The sequence below is a fragment of the Acomys minous genome (genome assembly GCF_964271855.1).
Source record: "Acomys minous genome assembly, chromosome: 8".
In the NCBI taxonomy this organism is placed as follows: Eukaryota; Metazoa; Chordata; class Mammalia; order Rodentia; family Muridae; genus Acomys; species Acomys minous.
The window spans coordinates 35,043,772-35,069,592 of NC_140489.1; the positions used below are offsets into that span (position 1 = coordinate 35,043,772).

Sequence of the window (25,821 nt, forward strand, 5' to 3'; positions counted from 1 at the left end):
AAGGAAGAAAGAAAGAAAGGGAAATAAAGGAAGAGAGAGAAAAAAGGAAGAAAGAAAAAGAAAGAAGGAAGGAAGGAAGGTTGGCTGAGCAAAGAAAGTATAAATGGGTTTGAAAGAAGAAAAAAAAACTGCCATGAGAGGGGTGAGAGCCACATGCTTATAACCGGATAGTAAGCACCCACTCGCAGTAGGGATGAAGGTTAAGAGAAGACTCTCTCTCTTGCCTTGGGTACATTTCCAGGGCAACGCACTTGGTAACATTTTCATTCTCAACAGAGCCAGTATCGTATGATGACGGATAGCAGATGGGCCAGCGTGACTGGCCCTAGGCCACAGAGCTGCACAGTGGCAGAAGAGACACAGCAAAGGTGTCAGGCTCAAATCCACATACTTGAGTCTCTTGCTTGACTTGCCTGTGGTAATGGGAGTAATATATTTTTTTCTTTTCTTTCATATACTCATTGACTTATACCCAATAGCTAGGTTAAGGCAAAGAAAATCAAACAGATTTTCTCTTAACCTTAGAAGTAAAAAACAAAAACCAACAACCATCACAACAAACACCTGACTTCATGTGTAGAGACCACTTGGCAGGCAAAACCATTTCTCGCTTAGTAAGAGGCCTTGACTGGAGCTAGAGATGCGGCAAGACACTGGCGGCAGAAGACTGCTCCAGGGGCTGTGGAGCTTCTTCCAGAGACTTTTTTTTTCTCCTTAATGAAGCATATGCATAAATTTTTACCCAAAGAGGATGCATACAATGGCAAATAATGGGCTCTGCGCTTGCTGCATTGTTTTGGGCCTCTACTTCATGCAGCTGGAAGGCCTAGGCTTCTCACATTAGCTGAGTTAAGGCTGCTTTGATGGGTAAGGCTGTGGGGCAGCTTGACAGAGGCTCACTGCTGCGCATGAACTTCAAAGTTCAGCCACAGTGGTTCTGTTTTCCACTCCTGCTGCTCACAGAAGTCCAGATAAAATAGTAATCACTCCTATAGGCTGGAGCAGATTCAATAAGACACTTCATCCAGATTGGCCGAAGCTTACAAAGCTTCAAAGCAATGCATCCCTAATGTTGACCATAGGCCGAGTTCTGCACAAAATGAAACTTACCTATACAGAGATGCCCACAGCCCTCAATCCAACCTCCAGGGGTTTTTGTTTTTTTTAATGGCTGGAGAGACAGCTATGTGTGATGGGAACTAAACTCTTATATTTTTGGTTGTGAGCCTAACCTTTAACAGCTGAGCCATCTCTCCAGCCCTCAATCCAAATCTTAATTAGTCCATAATACACAGAAAAACAGTGTTTTCAACTTAGGGAGGAAAAATGAAGACTTTGAGACCTCCTGTGCAGGCCTGTGATCCTTAGCTACCTGGGAGGCTACGGCAGGAGGATCCGAAGTTCAAGGCCAGCCTGCACAACTTAGGAAAACTCTGCTCAAAATAAAAAAGTAAGGAGGTGGAGATGCAGCTCAGTGGTACAGCATCTGGCTACCAAATGCAGGGCCGCGGGTGCATTTCCCAGGACTTGGGGGTGGGTGGTGGGTGGGGGTGGGGGCGGGTCAAAGAAGACAAGCAAGGAACTGTTAACAACTGACAAAATTCTAGCCAGAAAATATTTAGGGCAAAAAATGCTGCATATAAAAACAATGGAAAATTTTCTAAACAGAGTAGGGAGCATTCTCTCTTTCATTAGCTTCTGAGGTCAACCGGAAAAGGCCTGCTCATAAAACTGAGCTGTATTACAGGCAGGTAGTTTTCATGGTGAATATCAGAATGACCAAATTCCTTCTTGTTACATTTTACAGGCTTTTTCCACACCTTTTATATAGAAATAACTTTTAAAAGTTCACACTACACAAACAGAGTCTTAAGTACTAACACACTTAAGGGCTAAAATCTAACCCTGAAAGCAGATGTGTCTCCAGGAAGCCTGGAACTAGTGAGGTTTTCTGAAGATTTGAGAACGTACGTGGCATGAGTTATCTCAGTCAGTGGAGAACCTGAGTCATCAGGCAGTAAGTGGGAGCATTAGGACTAGGTGCTTCCTGTTTGTCCATGAGGATCCACTTGCTGACACAGCACAGGAGCTAAGCAGTGTGCTAGGTGGTAAGTCCTCTACAAGGGGACAACACAAATAGGTATATGATTGCCTAAGTGGGTCCCCCTGGCTACAGGCTCTCAGGGGGCCCTTGGGAAGCAAATGGGAGCTTTGGGGCGAGCAGAATGGCTGGCTAACAACAGTTGAAGAGGTCTGGGTACTAATACACCAGGATAATGTGCTAACTCAGTGTGACACATTCTCCCACAGAGGCTAATGTGCTAAAAGCAGTAGTTTTCAACCTACTTAATGTTGTGACCCTTTAATATAGTTTCTCATGTTGTACTGACCCCCAACCATAACATTATTTTCACTTTTGCTACTTCATAATTGTAATTTTGCTATTGTTATGAATCATAATGTAAATAATTTTGGAGACAGAGGTTTGCCACAGGGGTTGTGACCTCCAGGTTGAGAACTGCTGGCTAAGGGCTCAGGCTTTGGCTAAGCTTGGCCAAGAGGAGACTAGATCAGAAGAGTTTGGAGCTGATAAAGTAGTGACCCATTGGTGGACTCACAACATAGTGGCATCACTGAGGGGTGGTGGAGACTTTGGAGCTAGGAGTCTTGCTAGACAAAATAGGCTTCTGGGGGCTTTTGCTGCCCCTCTGTGCTTATATCTCTCTCGGTTTCTAGGCCACCAGGAAGTAGGACAAGCCCTGCCAAGCATTCCTACTGCCACCATGTTGTGTTGTACCTTACACCCTAGACCCTAGCAATGGACCCAGCGTATCTTAGACTGAAACCAGTAGCCAAAGTAAATCTCCCCTCTCTCTAGTGAGCTGTCTGTGCCAGGCATTTTTTGTCAGTGACAAGAGCCTCCTAACAATGGTAGTGTGAGTTCAAGGCCAGCCTGCTCTAGAGAGCGAGATGTAGGACAGCCTATATCTACATAGAGAAACCTTGTCTCAAAAAAAAAAAGTATTAACATTTTTACATGAATATAACGTTAGTGTTCCTTTCACCTCTCCTACACTCACGTCTTTTTTTTTTTCTTTTTTGGAGTGATTCATTTTAAGATATAAAAGGGAAAGAACAAGTATATAAAAAAATTAGCACTTAGGTTGCATATTCTTTACCCCCCATTGCAAGTTATCTGTAGGAATTGCTTCCTTTAATGACATCCAAATATAAACTTCCTTATGTAATTACCAACCTGTATCAATGCAGTTCTCAAGGACACACACAAAATCAAAACACAAAAAAACAAAAAACCCCTGCACACTCATCAACAGGGAGACCAGAGGACAGAGGGAAAGGCCCAGCTTAGCCAGAAATATGCAGGGAACTTAATCACTGTAATTTAAACTTTGTCACCAAGTCCCAGGTACAAGCTCTTTTATGCACTGTCAAGAGATCACCACATTAATTGCCTCCTGTCTTCTGAGGACACACACACCCTAATTTGCTGTGATTTCAGCTTCCCAAGCAATGCACATTTGGTGGCTTAGTCTTCTCTTCCTCCCGAAAGGGGAGGCTGCCTCAGCTCTGATTATCCAGCTCACTCAGCCAAGACCAACAGGCCTAGGTTACAAAGCGTGCCTATGAGCCGGGCCTAGAAAGTGTGACTCAGGCCTGGGTGGGCAGGAAGACCTGCCGCTCTCCTCAAAGGCCACATTCTTCTCCTCTAAGCTTGACTTCCAACAGCACAGGGTTTCTTAGCAATGACTTCAATGGTTCCACATGGCCCATCTGAAGCAGAAAATCTAGATAATCCTTTCCAAGGCCTTGTCAACTCTTGTCAGCACATCTGGACAACGAAAACCCAGGTGTCTGCCTCTAGCGGGGCGCTGCAGATCCCTGGACTTGTCAGCAGCACAGCCTTAGCATTTTGTGGTTCGGCACCAGGGTCCAGCTCTTCCCAAGCTGGCTCTGCGATCACACTGTTCTAGACACTCTCTCCCTGACTCACTTCCTGCTGCCTCAGGTGGGACCCAGGATCTCTCCTCAGGTGGAGGGAGTATTGTCACTAGAAAAAGGTGTCCTTCTAACAGGAGCAACTAAAACCAAAGGGACTAGGTTTCTAGGAAGCGCTTTGTCTGACACATCCTGAGGGAGGGGCAGTCTAGCTAATGTGATGGAAGGTCATGCCAGGAGCAGGCCGCAGGTACGTTTTATGTCGTGCTGTTTGTATGCTAAAAGTATTTGGGTCCCATCTTTCTGTTCTACTTTTCTAAACATATTCCTTGCCCCATCTCAACCAAATTCTCTAGCTCCTCAACTGCAAGACAATGGGATTCTGGGTAATTAAGATTCTGAGGCCACTTTCTTAAGGTCATTGCTGCTTGAGGACCATGGAGTTTTCAGACCACAGTCATTTAAAAAAACTTCTAGTAACCTCAGAAGCTACATCCATAAAGTCTCACCAACATGACGACTCAAATGCAAGCTGAACAAGGATGACACCAACAAACATGCCAAGCTGCATGTGGGGAAAACCCACGAGGCCTCAACCCTACACATAGAACAGCAGGAAACTAAGGAAAGCTGGGGGCGGGAAAGATGGCTCTCTCTAGAGAAGAATGCATCAACTGACTGTGCAAAGAAAAATGGTCAGTCCTGAAAACATACACACAAATAACATTGTATGAACCAAAGAGGTTATATTTAGGAATACACACACACACACACAGACACACACACACACACACACACACACACACACACACACACACACACACACGTAATAACAGTTAATGAAAAGAGAGGCCATGAATTTGAAGGAGAGAGGGGAGGAACATATGATGAGGGGTTTGAAGGGAGGAAAGGGAAGGGAGAGGTGTAAATAAAATACAACCTCAAAAATAAACAGCAGCAGGCTGGGATGTGAGGATGACAAAGAGAAGTACAGTTTGTGAAATGTGTTCAACTGCACAGTGAGACCATGAAAAGAAGAGAAACTTAAAAACCGTCCTGGCGAGAACAGAGACACTGTAAGAAAGTTGAACGTTAAACTGACTGAGTTGAGTATGAGAAAAGTGAATGTCTTTCCCCACCAGGACATCTGGGGTTTATTAGCAGATTATATGCATGACTTCTCATTTGGAAACTCAAAAGCTGTTATTCTTCCGTGCCGTTTTTCTGTGGGAAAGCCAGGTTAAATAGTCACACACTGGCCAGCAACTGACAACCATACCAGGAGAAACAAGCAGAGACTGAGAGGTGGAGGGCAGAAACGTAATGCTTCCTTCGCAAGACAGGCAGGCCTATCACACTTTGGATTTAAGGAAATGAAAAACAGCATTTATTTTGCTTAGTGGAGTGGTAATCAAGGACATTGGAGAAAGTGTGCTTTCTGATGTGAAAGAGGCATGTCACATTTTAGCTATCCTTCTGTGAAGGGCATCTCGACCATCAGTGTGTCACTGTGAGATGGGCTAGGGCAAAGCTGGGAAATTAGGTGCTGGGCACCTAAAGAAAAGCTGCCAATCTTGGGATAGGCTACTTTATTTAATATATACAGTCAAGAATTTCAAGTATCTGTGAAAATCTGTAGCACTCTATATTTATTATATATCAATGGTGAGAATCAAAATTAGAAAATTCTAATTCTGGAATGCAGTTAGGAAAAAAAAAAGCAACCCAAAAAACCAACTTTACAATGAATATATCTGCAAAAATGTCTCCCAGATTGAAATAACACATTAAGTTGCTGAACTATTCTGTAAGAAATAAACAGCATAAAATATATAAAAATATAGTGCTAATAAGTAAATATACAAGAAGCCCAGTGCCCCTGAGAACATCACTGCACACTAAAGTGGGGAAGGTGGGGAACCCCAAGAGCACGCAGAGGCCCGCAGGGCACTCACCTGGTGTGTGACGCGGCATCGTTGATGCTGAAGGTGCTGTTCTCTCTGGTCAGTGGGCTTGAGCCGCCCTGGCTCTTGCTGTGGATGTCCAGGCTCAGGGAGGACTCTGTTTTCCTGTCCATACCATGGCCCTCAGTCTCTAAGGTCCGATCTGCCAGGGAGAGCACTTCACTGGAGCTGTGCCACAGGGGTGCCACCTTCTCTTTGCCTGGCCCCGAACGGGGTGATGAAGTGGCAGCCCCCAGGGAGGCCGTGCTGCCATGGCTGAGGCCATAGGAGGTGGTGTCGATGCCACTGTCAGCGGAGGTGCCCTGTAGGTAATTATAGCTGCTGAGCTCAGACTCTGTGCGGTCCCCATCGTACCACTTTTCGTCACTGTGGGCACTTGACGCGTTGCTGGAGAGGGTGTTGCTGCTGGAGTGGCTGGAGTAGTGGCTGTCAGACTGCAACGGAAGCAGGAGTTACTACTCACGTGCAAGGGTTCGTGCCTTGAACACCAAGAACGCGTCACAGGAATGGCACTCTAGCATGAGTCTGATTACAAAACTCTAATAAGTCAAAATAAGGTTTGTGTGCCTGGGACTCGCGCTAGGACCAACAGACTCATCTATGGCGTCCCTGGCGGAGACAGGACATGTCCTCCAAGAATCCATTTCCTGTTATTTCACTTAGGCCAACACAACAACACAATGACATGGAGATCATTCTAGCCAGGAAAAATACAAGCTGTCATTGGTATCTTCCGTATCTTGACAGAGAAAGGAAATGACATTACCAAGTCAAGTGTTCTTGACTCTAAAAGCCATGCTCAGTAGCAAGCAGGCAGGATCCAGATGAGTTAAGTCTGAACTCTCGTGATTCCCAATTAGCATCTGCTAGGAGACAGCTTTCCAACCAATGCTGAAAGCTAGCATCTACAGAGATGGCAAGCTAATTCAATGGGGGCAGAGGTTTCATCAATAAATGATGTTGAGACATCTAGATATTTACATGGCAAAAAAAAAAATTGAAAGAAAGAAAGAAAAAAGAAAAGTTGAATCTTTACTGTATAAAAAAAAATTCTAGAAGACTTAAATGTAAAAGCTAAACATTTAAAACATGAGACAAAAATAAGTATAAGTCTCTGTGACCATGGACGACATGGTTTCTCAGATATGACATCACAAGGACAAGAAACAGAAGGAAAACTAAAACAAACAAAAACAGTAAACTGGATTTTGTCAAAACTAAAAGCTTTTGTGTTTCAAGTAATGCAATTAAAAATGATGTGACATGTGAGCAGGGCCATCTCCACAGAAGGGAATTAAATATCAACCGTCACATGGAAAGGTGCTCAGTGTTGCTGGCCACAAGGGTCATAGATAAAAGCATAGCAAGGGCTTTACAGACAAAACACCTCAAACCAGCAGACGAAGGAGGGGCGCATTATCAGGAATACAAACTGCAGTGGAAGCTATGAGAAAACAGCTGTAATTCCATTCTTGGTGCAGACTCAAGAGAGGTAACAATGCACAATCACAAAAAATAAGTATATGTGTATATCTATAACAGTGTTAACCATAATAGACAAAAGTAGGCACAAGCCAAGTGTGAGAGTGAGCTGAAATACAATTTGGAATGTTCTAGTAGCCAGAAAGTAAGAAAAAAAATAGGCAAAATTAACTTAAGCAACACAGTTGATCTGACCAATGCGTTCCAAATACTATCTTATTATGTAGTTAGTATAAAAATTGATGACGAGAAAGATAAATTCAGATTGGTTCAGAGCAGTCACATACAAGCAGAGTTGGAAAGATCAGGGCTCCTATCACATCTACATCGCAAAGTACAGGACACACAGACTTGCTTGTTTTATAGCTTCAATATTCATTTTTCTAGAAGAAAACTGACACAATATGAGCATCGTTGAAGTCAGCAATTGTGAAATGGAGAGTTTCCCTAACCTAACAAATACACCCTCTGCAAGGAAACAAAAGGAGGGGCACAGAGTGAATGGCAACTTGCAAACCACTTCGGGTACCCACAGACAGTGAGAACCATGTGATCATGACAGAAGGACATGCTGCCATGTAGCCAGGAGAAGGGGAGCTGTGGTCAGCTGTGTGCCCGCCCCAACTGGTGGTCTGTCCCAGCCTCACCCATGCTCCCAGCTATGTGGAGGCGTGAAACCTTTGTCACAGCTCTCCTTCTCACATCAGGACTGTTTCCGAATTCCTGAACCTTCCTAAAGACCTGAGAGAATGCAGAACTACTCCTCAGAATAGAGTTTATATCAAAGCAACTCAGACTGTGGGCTGTGCAAACCCAAGTGTAGGGTACCTTGTCTTGTGCTGCACAGAGCAGGGGTGGAGCAGGCGGGCCCTGTTTTCATATTACAGGAACTACAGTACTTAGCTTTAACTCAGTTATCTCGATAAGCTTATGGTGAACTTACGTGGCCTTGTTTGTTTGGAGACAAGTGAACCACTGGATCCTGCCGCATCAATCTCCCACTGGGGCTCTCTCGGAAAGCAGGCAGCACCTTTGATACTGCTGGGAGATGGCATGTGGGCTCTGGAACACAGCACAGGACATTATGGTGCAGGCACTGAACAGGTACAAATGCAGCTGACACATGGAGATGGCCTCCACCTCATCTCTCAGAGCTCACTGACCAGCCAAACCTGCGTATTAGTGGCAGGCTTGCTAGGAGTCTACACAAGAGACAGCAACTAGGTGGCTGATGTCAGAAAGTAGGTGGCTGATGGATAAAGCTCGCAGCTGGTGACAACATGTCACATCATACACATTAGCAAAGCCAAATGCCACCAAACCGAAGGCCACAAACAATGCAGCAAGTTTGGAACCAACTGCTGCTTTGGAGAAGTTCAGAATCCACAGTTACACTCATAGTCACTGCAGCGAGGCTAATCTGGCTGCTGTCCACTCCCTACATAGGCATGGGTGACATCACACCATTACTGTGACACCTGGGGACATTTCACCTGTGAATTCATGCTGCTCGAGGACAACAGAATTGCACTCCTGAGGTCCTCTATAACCGTGAGCTGAGTGTGACAGGACAGACACACAGCAGCTAGTTTACTTCAAACGATCATTTTCTTTAGGGTGCCATACTGGCTCAAGATGGGGGTACACAAAACAAGAGGTAGTGCATTACCCTTGACTGCCTAGAACAGGAATTACCGACTTTTCCAACTCCCTTCCTCACCTGCAGCCGGCCTCTAGAGTGTGCCTTGCCACCTCACCAGGAGCAGTAGGTAGAAACACACAAGCATCCACGGGGAGGAGTGAGCCTGGCCCCACTGTCACGAAGAAGTAGCTGACAGCTCACTGGCAGGAGATGGTGACCTACCTAGCAGGGACCAGTTACACCCACACCAAGTGTGGGAAGATCAACTCAATGGATCACCTACTGAGCCACAAAAAGCCTAAGACTCACACTTCTTATATCTTCCCTAGGATGGCTGTCAGGTATGTCCAACCTGAGGCCCACAGGACACATGAAGCTGAAGATAGCTATAAAGGCACCCAATTAAAACAAAAAAGACAAATTTATTTAAAATATCATGAGATTCACACACACGCGTGTGTGCAAGCGCGCGTGCACACACACAAACACCCCCCCCCCCACACACACATTGTTTTGTAATAGGGTCTGACCATGTAGTCCTGGCTGACCAGGCTGGCCTCGAACTGATAGAGATGTCCCTACTTCTGCCTCCTGTGCACTGGGATTGAAGGTGTGTGCCACCACATCCAGTTACATCACTAGGGGATTTTTTCCCATGCTCTTTTTTCGTAACCTGACTGTGCAGGCCTTGAGTGTGACCTTCACAGACAACCTAGTCTTATTTCAATGCTGAAAGGCTAATTCCCTCTGAGGTACCAACTAGGAAATGCTGGCTTATTTTCCTGGAATACTGGGATCCTCAAATTATAAGAATGTATTTCAGTGTTTTGAAACAGGGTCTCACTCTGTAGCCTGGAACCAGGCTTAAGCTGGAAGCGTGAGGTGCCATACACTGAAGTGGATGCCGGAGGGTGAAGTCTGGAAAGCACTTCGTATGAGGGACGCATATGATGATGGGCTGTGTAACTATTATTCCAGTTCCCTGTGTGACTTCCCAGGAGTGGAAGCATGACACTGGCCATACAAAGGGCTTGCTGCAGCCTTGGCCAGAGCCTGCTCAGATGAGACGCTACCATCCCAGCAGCACCAAAACAGATGGATAAAGTCATATGCCAGAGCAGGGGTTGGGCGGGATAAGACTGGGGAGCGACAGATGGCTACAATAACACAGTACATCAGATAAGTTACTACAACAAAGTATGTTATTGGGACCTAGGAATCACATTTCTCTTCTTCAACTTTCGGACATTTACTTGGAGACAGTCGCTCACACAGGACAAAACCATCAACCTTTAGGCATGAAGTGTGTATTTCCCTATTCCATACTGATGACAATACTTTCAGAAAAAAAGAAAGCACTATGGGACAGAGGTACAGGATGACAGGACAGAAAACACAATCTGAGACTTCACAAACAAATCTGTGATGTATGAATTGTGCTGACATCAAGTTTCCGATGTGTCTGTTAAAGTTTAATTGCTGAGTGGTAAAATGCCATTGTTACAAGCAGTGCTCGAGGTGCTCCTGGAGATGGTTAAATTTCTTCCCCACAGCCTCAGAGGGCCCACTACTGCAATTTTTCCCATCCTGCTGTTTTGTTAAGACATTGTAGCTGGTAGTTTAAAACTGGAGGGGAAAGAATTTTTAAAAATATCCATTGGCAGGACAGAGTGTCTATCCAAGCTACAGATGTGACCCAACAAAAATTCATTCTCTTCCCACCTTGTACAGTGACTTCCTTTTCCTTAAAATTCAACATTAAGAATATTAATCTTGATCTTCTTACCCCTTTCTCTCTTCCTCTGTCTCTGTGTTGCCCCTCCCCCTTTTCCTTCTCTCCCCATGCTCATTTAATAAAGTCCTCTATAACATTAAAAAAAAACCACGAATATTAAATCTTCCTAGGCACAGGCAAAACCAACCAACAACCAGAACAAGTGAGCAGGGAGGGACTCAGGGTAGAAGAACTCATCAGTTTTGCCTTAAAACAGAACCCCCGGGTCATTAGGGTAGAAGTCTGCGGTCACTGATATCCCTTGGTCTCATCTGCTGCTTTCACATGCGCAGAATTTAGCAGAGATAAATTCTCACGCACACTTGCTAACTGGAGCTGTCCTTTATAAATGCATGCTTTCATGATATCAAGAGGTCACTGTGCTCTGAGAGCACTTTGATACAAATCACTTACCCATCTGGTCGGCAATGCTGTCCTCACTTCTTTGCCAGCTGGGTGTGGATTTTCCACTGCCACCAATATCTGACTGAGTGTTCTGCCTGTCGATGGACGCTGGGGATCTTCGGCTCACCCCAAACCTGTGATGATTCCCCAAACAAAAGCAAGACACATCAGAATCTTCACCCACAAGGTGAAGAGAGTCCCAGTTCTGATGACAGGTCTTACCAGTTTCTGTTTGCACGTCTGTGCACGTAGATACACATCTCTACTTAGGAAGGTACGCTTATTATTAAAATCAAGTGTTAACTAGGGCAAGGAGCTAGCTCACCGAAGGCGCAGAGGGGAGGAAACCCAAGTTCACCAGCCCACACAGTCAATTTCAGAGCGCCATTGCTCACAGACCCACTTTAAGTCACTCATATACATCTTCCCAACATCTCTGGGGACGGAGTTGTTTCTCTTAATTCAGTGATGCACTAAGTCATTAAATCTCTCTGGGATCAGTCACTTTCTGAGCACAGTACTCTGTGGTCTGAAAAGCAAGGGCAACTACCACTTATATTATGTGCAAGCCACTTTCTAATTGTGTAAATTTTAAACTGCTTTGGGGAAGGGCAATTCAGAAGAAGGTAAGCTGGCATGTAAAATGGTAAATATCTTCCTTTAGAAAGAAATGTAGGTATTTAGTGAGCTAGTCTAATTTTCCCCTTGAAAAAGTAATAATGTTTAACTAGACCATATGAAATACCATGTCTCTATTAATATCAGCAATATGAATTCTGAGACCAGGAATGGCCAGAGTGTAGAATTCAAGTATTTATATGGAAAATAACTACATTTCCCAGGGTTTCTAATGAACTTCTAAAGACCTTATGTAACATAGGCCTCTGTTGTTCCTGTGCCTTACCTGGATGACTGACACATGGCCACGACCTGCAAGAGCTATCCTGAGAAGGGTAGGACCCCTGGGAGTGGGAAGACCTGGGGCTATGTTGGAGCGGTGATGCAGTAGAACTGAACACAGCCCCCAAGCACTGTCTTGGTCTCTTTACACACAACACTGTGACTGCATCACAGAGCTCTAGGCAGCAAACTCCAGGCAAAAGGCTTGCAAAGCACAGAAGGCTATAAAAGTATTTCCTACAAGTAAACTATTTAGAACTTATCTTCCCGGCTGCTGTGGCAAACGCTGCTTGTCCAGAAGCTCTTTTGTAAGGCTCACCGTGAAGCCATCTCTGCATGCATGCAGCCTAAGACAGAAACCCTGACTGTGAAATATGGGGAGGGGGAGATTCACCATTCTGCTTTCTCCTCCTAAGCAGTAAGACCCCTCACTTTGACCTATTTTAAATGTATATCAAAGGATAAGGGTTCCAGTTAGACATGGATTCCAATCTTGCTTTCCTTTTTTTGTAGCAGAAGAAGCTAAAAAGTAACTTTCTCCATCTCAGAATTTAAAGAACCATTTCCTATCTTCATTTAAGTAAATTCCAAGACTCTTTAAAATCTGTCTTGAAAAACAATTCTACCTGCAACGTCTCAATTTCAGTCCTCACGCATGCAACGTGGGTGCGAGAAATGGAGACGAACATCTGTCCCTGAGGCTTTAGACAGCAGCTCTAAATCTCACACTTCGCCTCTTCCTGGAGAGCTTTGCTGCGCCGGTGTGGAGACACACCTGATGCTGGGAGACACTGGTGGCATCTGAAAGCAATTGAAAGCAATCACTCGGCCACACAGGGCACACTCAGTGGCCAGGCATGCAGCCTCTCAAACTGTCAGGTTCTCCAGAGCAAGAAACATCTTCACAGTGGCCGGAACCTTCTCCTCTGTAACATTAACCTCTTGCTCCGAGCAGCCACTGCAGACAAGCGTAGTCCCTCACTAGGGACAGCTAGAAGAAAATTCTTATGGATGGCATCAAAAACGTGTTTCCAAAATGGGAGAACAGCCTCAGTGATGTGTCTGTGGCGGTGGTGTTTGGTTTTTCTGAGGACTGAATCCAGGGCCTTGTACTTAGTTAGGCAAACACTCTACCCCTGTGCTACCTCCTCACTCCAGTCTTTAAACCGAGTTGCTTTTTCATTACCCCTGGTTCCCATCTTAAGCTGATACAGTGTCTTTTCTCCCCTATTCAAATGGCTTGGGTGCTGAGAATGTGCCTACTCAGTGTGACCTCCTAACTGAGTAGCAGAGTCTCAATGTCCTAGGACCAAAGGCTGAACAAATTCACGCCATACAGGTGCAGACACAAGGCCCACTGAGTAGAGGGAGGGCTCCATGGAGAGCCACTGTACACTGGTCATTGCTATGCTGTCATGCATGCCCAACACTAACGGGTGCCCAGCAGAGCACAAACACTTCAACGACTTGGACAAGGCTGCTTTTACTGGGTAAGAGTAACTTCAGGATCAAACGTCACTCATGGGCAGCAGTGAGACCACCAGACAGTGAGCCAGACAGCCTCTTGCCTCACAGATGTGCATAAAAATAGCTTTGTAGTGGAGAATGGCTGAGTGCAGTGCTGCGTGTCTTAAGCACTTGGAAAGCAGAGACAGGAGGATTCCTGAGTTTGAGGCCAACACCAGGGCAACACAGAGAAACTGTGTCTCAAAAAACAAAACAAACATACAAACCCAAACCAAAACCAACCAAAAGCCAAAGTAACAACACCAAAACAGCTTTAGTATACAGGAGGCAACACTATATCATCATCATCATCTCTTTTTATTTAAGATCAACCCCAGGTATAAAAGAAATTGTGTGGTGTCATCAGCAATCCAAGGTGAGCTCACAAAGACTGCAAGCCCCTCACTACACCGAGGGCACAGAGTCAGCTACTGTACACCCAATGGAACAGTCACCTCTTTATTAACAAAGACGGAGCTGCTGGGCACAGGGCTCATGCCCAGAAAGTCTCCACATGAACTATTAAACATTTAGCGTAGGTCACAGACTGGGGGGAAAAAACAACCTTTTTCTTTTTTGGTTCACTCATTTACATTTTAGTGCTGTCCGAAGGATGGAAGAATGCTGACTTCTTCATTTTGAAGACAAACCATACCATTTAAACTCTAATTAAAATAAATAATTAGTTGGACTTGTGGTGCAGTACAGTAAGTGACTCACAATCCCGCTTCAAGGACTGATGAAAAAAAGCTAATATTATTTTCTAGTCATCACTGAAGCAATTACAATAAGATTTGTGCACCTCAGATAGGCTACTGGTAGATATGGTGTGGAGGAGGAGTATTTTGGGATGGTTTTTAATCACCTTCCTTCTGTTAACATAAACATGTAGCACCCCCCCCCCAACGAAATCATCCTCAATGCTTATGAAAACTGAGGGGCTGGCTTAGCAGTTAAGAGCACAAGCTGTTCTTCCAGGGGCCTTGAGTTTGATTCCCAGCACTCACACAGCAATTCACAACCATCCAGGGGATCCAATGTCCTCTTTTGACCCCTGAGGGCAGCAAGTGCACATATGGCACACATACATACATGCAAGCAGAACGCTCATGCACATACAAATAAATAAATCTTTAAAAAAAAAAACAACACTAGTCATAATAAACAAGTATCCACTATGAGGGTATTATCAGTAGCTTGCTAATTCTTGACACGGTGAAATCTCAGAAAAGTAATCAAATCACGTGTCCATCTATTTGGAAAAATGTAGAAACTGAATCTTTCCCAGGTCCACCAAAGAGAACCCATAGCTTGGCTTTCTTATTCTGAGCAAATGTGTGCTATGCTGTGAGTCTGTGCCAATACCTTGTGAGCCTTAGACATTCCAGCACCCTTACTCCTCAGCGGCCTTTAAAATTGAGATGCATTTCCTTCCTTTTTACCTTGAAAGTTTTGTTCTGTGTTCTAGTGGTATTGTAGATGGAACCCAGGGCTTCGCGCATGCTAGGCGGTGCTCTAACCCTGAGCTCCAGCCCCAGCCTGTTCTAAGCTTAGTCAGCAAGCAGTTACTTCTGGGCACTTAGTGTCAATGACGATTAAAAATACAACAACTATTGGCCATGATGGTGCATGCCTTTAGCATCAGCACTTGGGAAGCAGAGGCAGGTAGATCTCTAAGTTTAAGGCCAGCCTGGTCTACAAAGGGAGTTCCAGGGCTACACAGAAAAACTGTCTTAAAACCCAACAACAACATAAAATAAATCAACAAAATACAGACATTTTATAAAACAAATTGAAGCTTTGGGTGTGGTTTCTATTTTCTCTCTATCAGCAGCATTGTGAACTCCAGTGCCAGCAGTGTTTTGCTGAGTTCACTTTGGAGGAAATAATAAGAAGTGACAAAACCTTTTTGGCAATACTAAATGGCGTGTGTGATGGAGAAGCTGGTGCTGTCTCCACAGGGACTGACAGATCATGGCTTCAGAAGTTGTCTGGCCTAACCATTGGGACAGCCTTCTATCTGGAGTATTAACTATGCCTTCCCTGGCAGTTTCACGGGGTTCTGGGAGGCCTGAACGGGTATCACTGTACATGTCTGAACACAGGGGAGGACACTGAGGATGGGCCACTCCCCAGGGAGGACATATGGCATACCTACCCTTCGGGCATGGATTTTTGTCTGTAAGTGCCACCCCCAGAGCCAGTATCACTGGACGAAGACAGGTTGCTGGGGGAGTTACGGCACTGGGATCTTGCCAGAGCCATGGATGAGACTGTCACATAAATGTCCGAGCCAGGAGACAACCTGAAAGTATGAAGTGAAAGTATGAAGTCAACAACTCAGAGAGAAAAACCCCAAGGCAGCGCACAGCAGAGGACATCACAAACGCCACAAAGGGCACCAGCACCATGGAAACAGTGAAAATGAAGCCAGCAGGAAGCCGACGAAAGAAACCTCCCCTACCACTGCTCTTAAGGGAACAGTTGGAAAACTGCCTCAAAGGTGGGGAGGACCTATCAAAAATTATAGGGGGGAAGACCTAGAAAACATACATGCTTCTAAAAAGCTGGCAGGGTTCAACCAGCGCTATGCAGTCTCCAGGTTGACAGGGCAGAGGGCAACTGGACCCCAGTGACACTGGCCAGCAGTTACTCCCAGTCCCTCACGCTGCCCACCCCGTGGTCACAGCAAGAGCACGTTCTCCATGTGCTCGCTTCATCTCCTATCTCATCACTCACAGTTTACAATACTCAGGCTCTGACAATTAGTTCTTATCATTTTGGTTGATAACAGTATCATGCTAAAAAGAAAACTCTATATGCCAAAACAATCCTAGAATTGGAATTAAAATGACACATTTAGACAATTTCACGGAAGAAATGTGTTGTATCTTAGCCCCAGCTATTGGTCAACTGACTAACAAGGCAGAGGCTAGAGTTTTGAGGCAGGACAGACACATTCTCCCTCAAGCTTCTCTATTCTACTAGGCAACAGGGCAGCCCCAGGGTATCTGTTAAGTGTTGACAATTGTGACGAGGCTTAATAACAAGGCAACTTTATTTCAAAAGTGAAGACCTGCAGATGCCTGGACCCCCACTAGGGCACGCTGGTTCCACGTGACAGCTGAAGGGACAACTTCTAAGCCATTTGCCCAGGTCACAATAGGCTAGGTTTCTTGGCTGAGTCTACTGCATTCCCTGTGTGTGAGTGGCTGTCCAGAGAAGGCAGGGATTCCTTCTGAGGCAGTCTGGGTGGGTTTGGCTTGGTCAACAGACTTCTACTGTGAAGGCATGGTCAGCTCCAAGCAGAGTGCAAACCCTGGGCTGTACCCTGGCTAATGGAATACAGACATTCCTCCAGTGGGTCCACAGATGGGAACGGGTTTAGCTCAGGTGGCAGCAAGGCTGACAGAACCATACCAAGATGCTTTCCCAATGAAGATGGAAGGACAGCTGCTAGGAATCTAACTCTCTCATCTAGGAGGCAGATCTGAATTCTCTCTGGCTGTCTTAGCTCCTTAGTCCTCTCCTCAGCAATTCTGAAGAAGCCTCTTCAAAACTAATAGCTTTTCTCCCTGTGTCATGAACCAAACAGGCCCCCTTCATTTGTTAAATCAAACTGAGCATCTTGAAACAACGCTCCCCCGCTCCTCCCGCCATCCTTCAGACTTCATCATCACGGACCACACACAAGCTGTGCGCTAGCACCCGAGGACAAGCTGAAGCTGGCTCCACCGCGACTGACTCCCAGGCTCTCTCCACTACCTCCTTCCAGTGCTCTTCCACTATGGCAAGCAGCTGCTAGAAGCTTCTCCAAAGTCTCCCTTTGTCCACAGGATAGAGGACCAAAACTCTGCTACCTCCTACAAGGCCTTGAGCCACCTGCCCTGATTCCATTCCGCTCCATGCTCCCTGCATCCCGTCTTTGGGCAGGCTGACTGCCTCCTAGGGCTCAGAGTGCCATTATCCTTTTACTTTCACTCATTGCCTACAAAGCCTTCCTCTCTTTCCACTAGCCCCAATTCCACTATGACATTTGAATGTACAGAGCAGAGCCTCTATTCTGTTTATCTTCACAGCACATTACAGAGAGTGGTCAGTCTTACGTCCATCTGTCTTCCCACGAGACTTTGTCCTATCTTCACTTTACATGCATGAATGTTTTGGCTGTGTGTACAAAGGTGTGCCACTCGCATGCCTGGTACTCCAGAGGCCAGAACAGGCTGCTGGACTCCTGGAACTTAGAGACTCCCAGAGACTGTAGGCACCCAGCTGGGGCGCTAAGAACTGAACCGAAGCCCTCTGCAAGAGCAGCAAGTGCTATTAATTGCTGAAGTACTCCCAAACCCAAGCCCACCACACCCAGGCATTCCGACCTGTGGAAGGGTCTAGAACAGCTGAAAAGTGTTGGCTTTTAGAATTTTTAATTTGCTAAAAGCAATTATAACCAGTGTGCTTGGAGTTACTGGGGCTAAGATCACAGCACAAAGCCATCGCTGGCACAGATGGAGCAGAACCCGAGGAGGCTGCTCTAAGTGTGAACTTAGGATGTGCAGATGTTAGTGTCTGGAGACTGACGGGCAGCCACACCAGGCCACCTCTAAGCATTTTTCACCACCATCACAAGCGTGCTTCGGGCGGCTAAGGTCTAGTGTCCCTCAGGCTCTGGCTAGAATAAGACCTGTTTGCACGCATTATCTGCTCCTGTCCTCACCCGTTCCTGTTTCCCCACTCAGACCTTCATGACGATGTCAGGGTCCAGGGTGTCTGGAGGCAGCTGTGACGTAGTGATGAGAGGAGCCTAGTTAAACTGTATCTGGGGTAGATTGTTTTTAAGATCCACTTAATTTTAGTTATTTATTATTATTATTGTTTGCTGTTGTTTGCTTTTCAGGACAGGGTTTCTCTGTGTAGCCTTGGCTGTCCTGGACTCACTCTGTAGACAAGGCTGGCCTTGAACTCACAGCAATCCACTTGCCTCTGCCTCCCTGGGCACTGGGATTAAAGGCATGATTTTTTATTTTATTATTTTATTTTGAGTATGGGTGTTTTACCTGCATGTGTATCTGTGATTCCTGTGCATGCAGTGCTCAGAGAAGGCAGAAGAGGGTGTCAAATCTCCTGGAACTGGAGCTACAGACACTGTAGGACACCATATGGGAGCTGGGAACCAAATCAGGTTCTCTGGAAGAGCAGCCAATGCTCTTAAGCACTGAGGCATCTCTCCAACTCCCAGTACCGTGTTTTCATAGGAGAGTGACCAAGAGGTAACTGGATGTCCTCATACGCTCTTCTACTAAGGCTTTCCTCAGATTTCTCACAATCCATTCAGACATAAGCAGGACTGGAGCACAGGAGCAGGGCAAAGTGCGAGCTACACACAAGAAAACTGAGTAAGACTGAGGGAACCGCACACATCCAGGCGGTGTGATGCTGCTCGCCTCTCTGCCCCCCAGTCTGTCGTCCATGTGCAGCTAACACTGGCCGACTTCAGATGTGGTTCCATTTTGTACCACTTTGATCCTCTCACTGCAGAGGGGAAGAAATGCTTTAGAAAAAGTGGGAAAATCACAATGGCAGTAGGAAAGGAGCCAGCTGGGGCCAATGGGACATCTAGACAGGTGAGTCATATGGTTAGGTATGGAAAGTGTTTGGTCATATGGCTCCTTAGGCAAAGATATAACTTTTATCATTGGCTTTAGAACTTGCTTTCTGTAGTCATTTCTCCAAAACATACATTAAACTAAAACACTTCACGCTCACTCTCAACATCAGCTCTTTTACTTGGCAAATGTATCAGAAAATTCTATTTGGTTACTGGAGTTAGTCCAAAATGAAAAAGCAGCCTTCCCAGAAGGCTGGCACTTACTTCACGCTCTTCTGCATTATGTAACTCAATAGTGGCCTTGTCTTCTGATGTCCACATGTAGAAGCCACACAGGGCAGCTGGAGGGATGCCACCCCAGTGTGTTGACATCTCCAAATACATGAATGCTGGGCAAAGAAAGCTCAGAACCAGCTTTACCCTTGCCAAGTACAGCTCTGCTGGTTTCAATACTATGACTCTGATGCCACCACACCAATGTTTAAGAGACCTACTTGGGAGCAGAAGGTGTGACAGCCTGGGTGCTGGCAGTCCAGTTCTGCAGAGCTGGAGGCTAGTTGTTGCTGGGCACTGTGCCACTCTGAAGTGGTACTCTGAAAAGGATAGCAGAGCCTTCACTGGCTTTCAGCACACTGACCTCCCTGACCTGTGCTGGGCCCTTATGACCAAAATGTGTCTGCGTTAGGGACTACTGTCCCAGTAACTTAGAATAAGGTCACAGAGCCTTTTCCTACAAAATAATCGTGCTTTTCCTGCTTTGCTCTATTTTAAAGGGAATAAAACACTGAATATTAATGACCACATAGGTTTAGAGAATGAAGATTAAATACCTTTCAATTGCTATGAAATGCATCAATCCCACAGAAAATAAGCAATAATCTTGTGTGTGTATGTGTGTGTGTGTGCGTGTGTGTGTGTGTGTGCGTGTGCGCGTGCATGCAAAGGCTGAAGCATAACACTGGGTGTTGTTCCTCAAGTATCACTGGCTGCTGGGGGAAAGCCATCAATAAAGTCTGTGAACTGCAATAATAATCAGGGTTTTAGGATATGTCTATGGGTGTAATAATGGCACAAATGTTAGGAGGGCAATCAACCACTTTCTGACTGGATTTAAGGTCTACTCCACAGGGGGAAACATATACCTAATACTGTAATATAAGACCTCATGATAGCGAGGCGTGGTGGTGCACACCTTTAATCCCAGCACTTGGGAAGCAGAGGCAGGCGGATCGCTGTGAGTTCGAGGCCAGCCTGGTCTACAAAGTGAGTCCAGGACAGCCAAGGCTACACAGAGAGACCTTGTCTGGGGAAAAAAAATCCTCATGGTTGAATCTACTATTATTTTGCTAAATGGACACGAAATCAAATTGCCTTCGTAATTTCTCTTTCTCTCCAAACACAGATCAGTTCAGTTCTCAGACCTCATCAGAGAAGTTTCTCTGTGCCGTTGGCAGTTGTTAACACAGAAACTCATAACTAGTCAAACTGAAGAGAAAAATGACTGTGGAGTGCTCAGCCACAAACGGGACATCAAACTCTCTCAAGGACCACTGCAGAAGAGTGAGTAAAAAGACTGCTAAGAGCCAGAGGTCAGCGAGGAACAGAGTAAAACAGTGCCTCCTGGACATACAGCACGGCTATACTTATGAACTCACAGCAGCTGTGGCTGCCTGTGCAGGACCTGCACAGGACCCAGCCAGTCAACACTCTAGCCCAGAGGGGAAGGAAACTCTTGAGTGTGTTGGTTTGAATGAGAATGGCACCCACAGGCTCACGCGTGAATACTTGGTCCCCCGTTGGTAGAACTGTTTGGGAAGGATTAGCAGATGTGGCTTTGTTGGAAGGAAAATGTCTCTGTAAGTGGGCTCTGAGGTTTCCAAAGCTCATGCCTTTTACCAGTTAGCACTCTCTCTACTCCACCTCTCTGCCTGTCTTCCTTCCTCTCTCTGCCTCCTGCCTGTGGATCAGATAAGCTCTCAGCTATCGCTCCAGGGCCATGCCCGCCCTCCCTGCTGCCATGCTCTCTGCCATGCTGAAACTATAAGCAAGCCCCCAATCAAACACTTTCTTTTCTAAGTTGCCTCGCACATGGTGTCTCTTCATAGCAAGAGGAAAGTAACTAAGATCCTGGGGAGTATAAACAGTTGATGCCCCTCTGAGGGAGGGGCAATCAGTATTCTCTAAGGGTGTAGTTCTTGGTAGGTGCATCTCACTCCAGTGGAACGTCTCATATCCCAGAGTATATGGGCAGCACCAATTGAACTTGATTGGCTAAAAAGAAGAAGAAGAAGAAGGAGGAGGAGGAGGAGGAGGAGGAGGAGGAAGAGGAGGAGGAGAAGGAGGAAGAGGAGGAGGAGGAGGAGGAGGAGGAGGAGGAGGAGAAGAAGAAAAAGAAGAAGAAGAAGAAAAAGAAGACGACGTGAAGCTTAAGGGAGGATTTGGAAGGAGTTGGGTAGGAGAGGAAGGACTATGCTCAAAATACACTATGTGGAATTTTCAAAGGATTAAATTATACTAGAGAAAATTACCAAAGCTAATCCCAGATACGTAATAACACGATCCATGCGCTGCACTTTCTGTGGATCAACCCACAGGCCTACAGTCAGCATGTATAGAAGTGACGCTTAAAACTTACTGTTGCAGGGAGCAACTGATTACAACTTACCCATCCATCAGTCTCGACTTCTCAATGCCCACATAGTCAGTGGCAAGCTAGTTTCCTGAGTATTTAGGATTAATTACACTTCTATTTCCTTCTTTTTATTCCTAAGTGACAATGCTGCTTAGATGAATCCAGAGACAAGGCCCTCTGTCACCCAAGTGCAAGCCTGAACCGATAGTAAAAACAATTGCGAGGGTTTCAAATAGCAGCCTGACTGACAAATTAGATACTGGAGTCCATAATTAAGCACAGCGTTTTGCCACAACTTAGCAATTAAAACGCTATCCACTCAGGGAACAGGACCAAGTTATCTGTCCTCATCAGTGTACAGACTAACCAGGACTTTTCCAGAATGATGTAAAAGAACTGTCTCTAAGGCAAGTCGAGGTTATAGCACGACCATTCTACCCAGTGTCTTCTGCACAGGTCATGTTCACATTCAAGTGTCTCACAGCCCTCTCTGTCATACTTTCCTACTATGTCCTCTGTGAAGAGCTACTGCTGGCCCCGACCTCAGCCCATCAGCCATTCATCCAGGGTCTGGAAATCTTCCCTTTATGGCCCCCTACAAGGTTCATTTCAAACAAGGCATAATGCTCAGGCACAGCTGTGAGCATTCACAGCCTGGCATATACCATGGTGCCTGTTGACAAGAATCAATTTTACATCTAAGAGTGATTTTGGAGGAGGGAAAAGAAAAACAAAACTAATTATAGACAGGACCAGCCACTTAACTTGTGGGACCCAGCATATAATGAGAATGCAGGTTCCCCAGTTCAAACAGGATTCCAAATTTCCGCAGATAATAACAGAGTATGGACTTGGTTTAAGTGTGGGGCCTGTGTAACTGACTCTGACTCCAGGGGATGTCACTGGAGCCCACTCAGGACACTGATGGGAATTCTTCTCACTAATTTTTACTGAGTGGCAGTGCACTCATGCAGCACACTGGCTGAGAAGCAGGCTCTGGAGTTAGATGAGTCAGTGCTGAGCTCAGCTGCACCAGAAACTCGCTGAGACCCTGCAGAATATCTCTTGGTCACCATGTGACCTTATTTATAAAGAGGCTTAAACACAACCAACTGGGCTGATGATGTGGTTAACTAGGAAGACTCTTAAGAGATCTACAGTGGGTGCGCAGAAACTCAGCAGTCACCTGCAGATCTTAAGTAGTATACAAGTAAGACGTAATGCCATTGGAAGGGAAGTAAGATGAAGAAAATGCACTTGACATGGGACTTAGAAAGCCAGGTTAGTCATGAAAGTCACATGGGCTGTGTACATGTGTAAGGGGTAGAGGCTAGGCTGGGCCAAATGGAAGCACATGTCATCAGACAGTTCTTCCTGCAACCCAATTGACTTGAACTTTACAAGATCACCTTTAAGTCCCATTTTTTTTGGGTGGGGGGAGGCAGATGGATTCTGCAACATTTCCGGTGACTTTTTCAGGTACCCTGGCCACCACAGTTGTTTTCAGCACATCAGACAACCTGAACTGACCAGGACACTGTCACTCAAGAATCCATAGTGTTCCTGAAAACAAACTAGCCCCCACACATGGTTATGGAAGGAAGGCGGAGGGCAGATTCATCAGCTGTACCTCTGCAGTGCCCAGTGTGCACAGCCTGCAGCCGTGGTGCTCTGGTTTGCAGGCAGGGCACCTAATACACAGATGGCTGTACGGGAGTGGGCTTCTGTGGTAAGATTTTTCAAGGCTGAGTACAAAACACAGCAAAGAAAACAAAAGGCCGGAGGAAGAGCTTGCGGGCGGCTCAGGAGCCTGGGCCTGGCACCACACTGGAGCATTTGCCTGTCGTTCTCTGGGCTATCCTGGGGTGAGCACATGAAAATGGGTTGGGCGGCTTGCCAAGCTCATGCTGCTCTCTCATTTTCTGAATGCCTGAACAGCATCCATCCTTGGAATATCATCTAACCACGTGGAGCTGCGGATCATAAGAACCCTAGTGCACAGCAGACGCCAGCACAAGAGAGAAGGTTCCCCAGTGCCTGCCCAGCCCTACGCTTTTCTCCTTTATCCTGAAGACAAACCCACCACTGGAACTCAGGCTCAATAACACAGGAGATTCAGCCAAGAAGTTGTATTTCATGTGGAGTCAATTTAGACAAGTTTTATCAGGATATATTTTAAAATGAAGAGTCTGCTAAACAGAACCAACATAAGCAAAATCTTTCATGCTTAGCATAACAAAAGTGTTTCCTCTTATCACCTGTTCTCATAAAAATGCCCCTTTATTAGTGTATGGTCCTTTGCTCACTGGATTAGATGACATAGTGTGTGCTGGTTCCTAAAATATAATGATGAACAAGTCAGGGTAAGTTGGAATCTTAGACAAATAGGATTAAAACAAAACAACAAATTCTGTGAGCAAATCTGATGATCTCAACATTCCCAGAGGGGGCAATTAAGGCAGAGACAGGAAAAGACAGTTTTGGAGAAACTGAAAATAATTTCAGAAGACGGATGGGGGCCGTGCTGTGAGAAGCGGCAGGGACCAGGCTGAGCTGGGGTGTGCACCAAGGAGGACATGACACTTTCAGGGAACAGTTACTTGTAGGTCAGAGGTGGAAGTGAAGGCAAGGGCGCGCGCCAGAAGCCTCCAGTTTTGAGAAGCAGCCTCCTGCTAGCAGAGTCACGTGATTAAAAATGGAGCTGTGCCTGAGGCCAAGCCTTCCCTGACACTCAAGTTCTGCACAGTGCTCAAGGTCAAGTCTGGCTCCCTAGCTTGGTTGGTGACACCCATGAAAGTCAGCTGAGCCTGGTCTGTCATTTATGTGTTCACAGACACACAGACACACACAAACACACACACACTCAAACATACACACATACACACTCTCACTCACACACACACACTGTCTCTCTGTCTCTGTCTCTCTCACTCACACACACACTGTCTGTTTGTCTCTCTCTCTCTCTCTCTCTCTCTCTCTCTCTCTCTCTCTCTCTCTCTCTCTCTCTCTCAGAGAACTCAAAAGATGAGGATTATCTTGAAGGATACTGGATGAGGGTAGAAGTGAGTGAGAATATAGAGGTTCGGCTGACTCCTAGGTCAGGATGAGATACTGGAATACAGGAGAAATGGCTTCATCAAGGTGGGTATGATGGGAAAGGAGGAAGTGAAAAGGGAAGGAGCCAGGTAAAGGGTAACTCAGGTTTGGATACTGAGAATGGAGCATTAGTGTTGAAAGACAGGTGCAGACTCTTAGAGAGATGTATGACTATGAGGACTTAAAAAAGAGGCCAAGACCAAACCCTCGAACTAGGGACTTCCTACATACAGAGGCTGACTGACTCCTACATACAGAGGCTGACTGACTCCTACATACAGAGGCTGACTGACTTCCTACATACAGAGGCTGACTGACTTCCTACATACAGAGGCTGACTGACTTCCTACATACAGAGGGTGACTGACTTCCTACATACAGAAGCTGACTGACTTCCTACATACAGAGGCTGACTGACTTCCTACATACAGAGGGTGACTGACTTCCTACATACAGAGGCTGACTGACTTCCTACATACAGAGGCTGACTGACTTCCTACATACAGAGGCTGACTGACTTCCTACATACAGAGGCTGACTGACTTCCTACATACAGAGGGTGACTGACTTCCTACATACAGAGGCTGACTGACTTCCTACATACAGAGGCTGACTGACTTCACTGAAGTGGAGGCCAATCTAGAGATGCTGACCAACGTGGGGTTAAAGAAATAGGAGGGGCAACAAGGATGAGGAGGCGGGGCAAAACACCAGGGAATAACCAGGAAGTAGGCACCACCACCACAACCAAGTATGAAAGACAAGAATTCGAATTCACAGTTCTGGGCTCAGAGTTCTAAGACTGAACCCACTATTTTAGTCTCCTGTGGTGTGTACAGGATGGTATGGTGCACA

The 25,821-nt window shown here is 45.8% G+C and overlaps 1 protein-coding gene across 8 annotated transcripts in view; it reads right to left on the reverse strand.

The window, feature by feature from the left end:
- SIPA1L1 (signal induced proliferation associated 1 like 1) overlaps positions 1-25,821 on the reverse strand; it is a 277,017-nt gene that overhangs the window by 20,669 nt on the left and 230,527 nt on the right. For 7 of the 8 annotated variants that reach the window (XM_084792053.1, XM_084792052.1, XM_084792055.1 and 4 more), the window contains 4 exons: positions 15,789-15,935; positions 11,234-11,358; positions 8,347-8,465; positions 5,913-6,355 (listed from right to left, as the gene is read on the reverse strand). In XM_084792053.1, coding sequence (XP_084648179.1) covers positions 5,913-6,355; positions 8,347-8,465; positions 11,234-11,358; positions 15,789-15,935 — 834 coding nt within the window. The remainder of the gene's footprint in view (positions 1-5,912; positions 6,356-8,346; positions 8,466-11,233; positions 11,359-15,788; positions 15,936-25,821) is intronic. The other variant, XM_084792056.1, reaches the window with a different exon arrangement.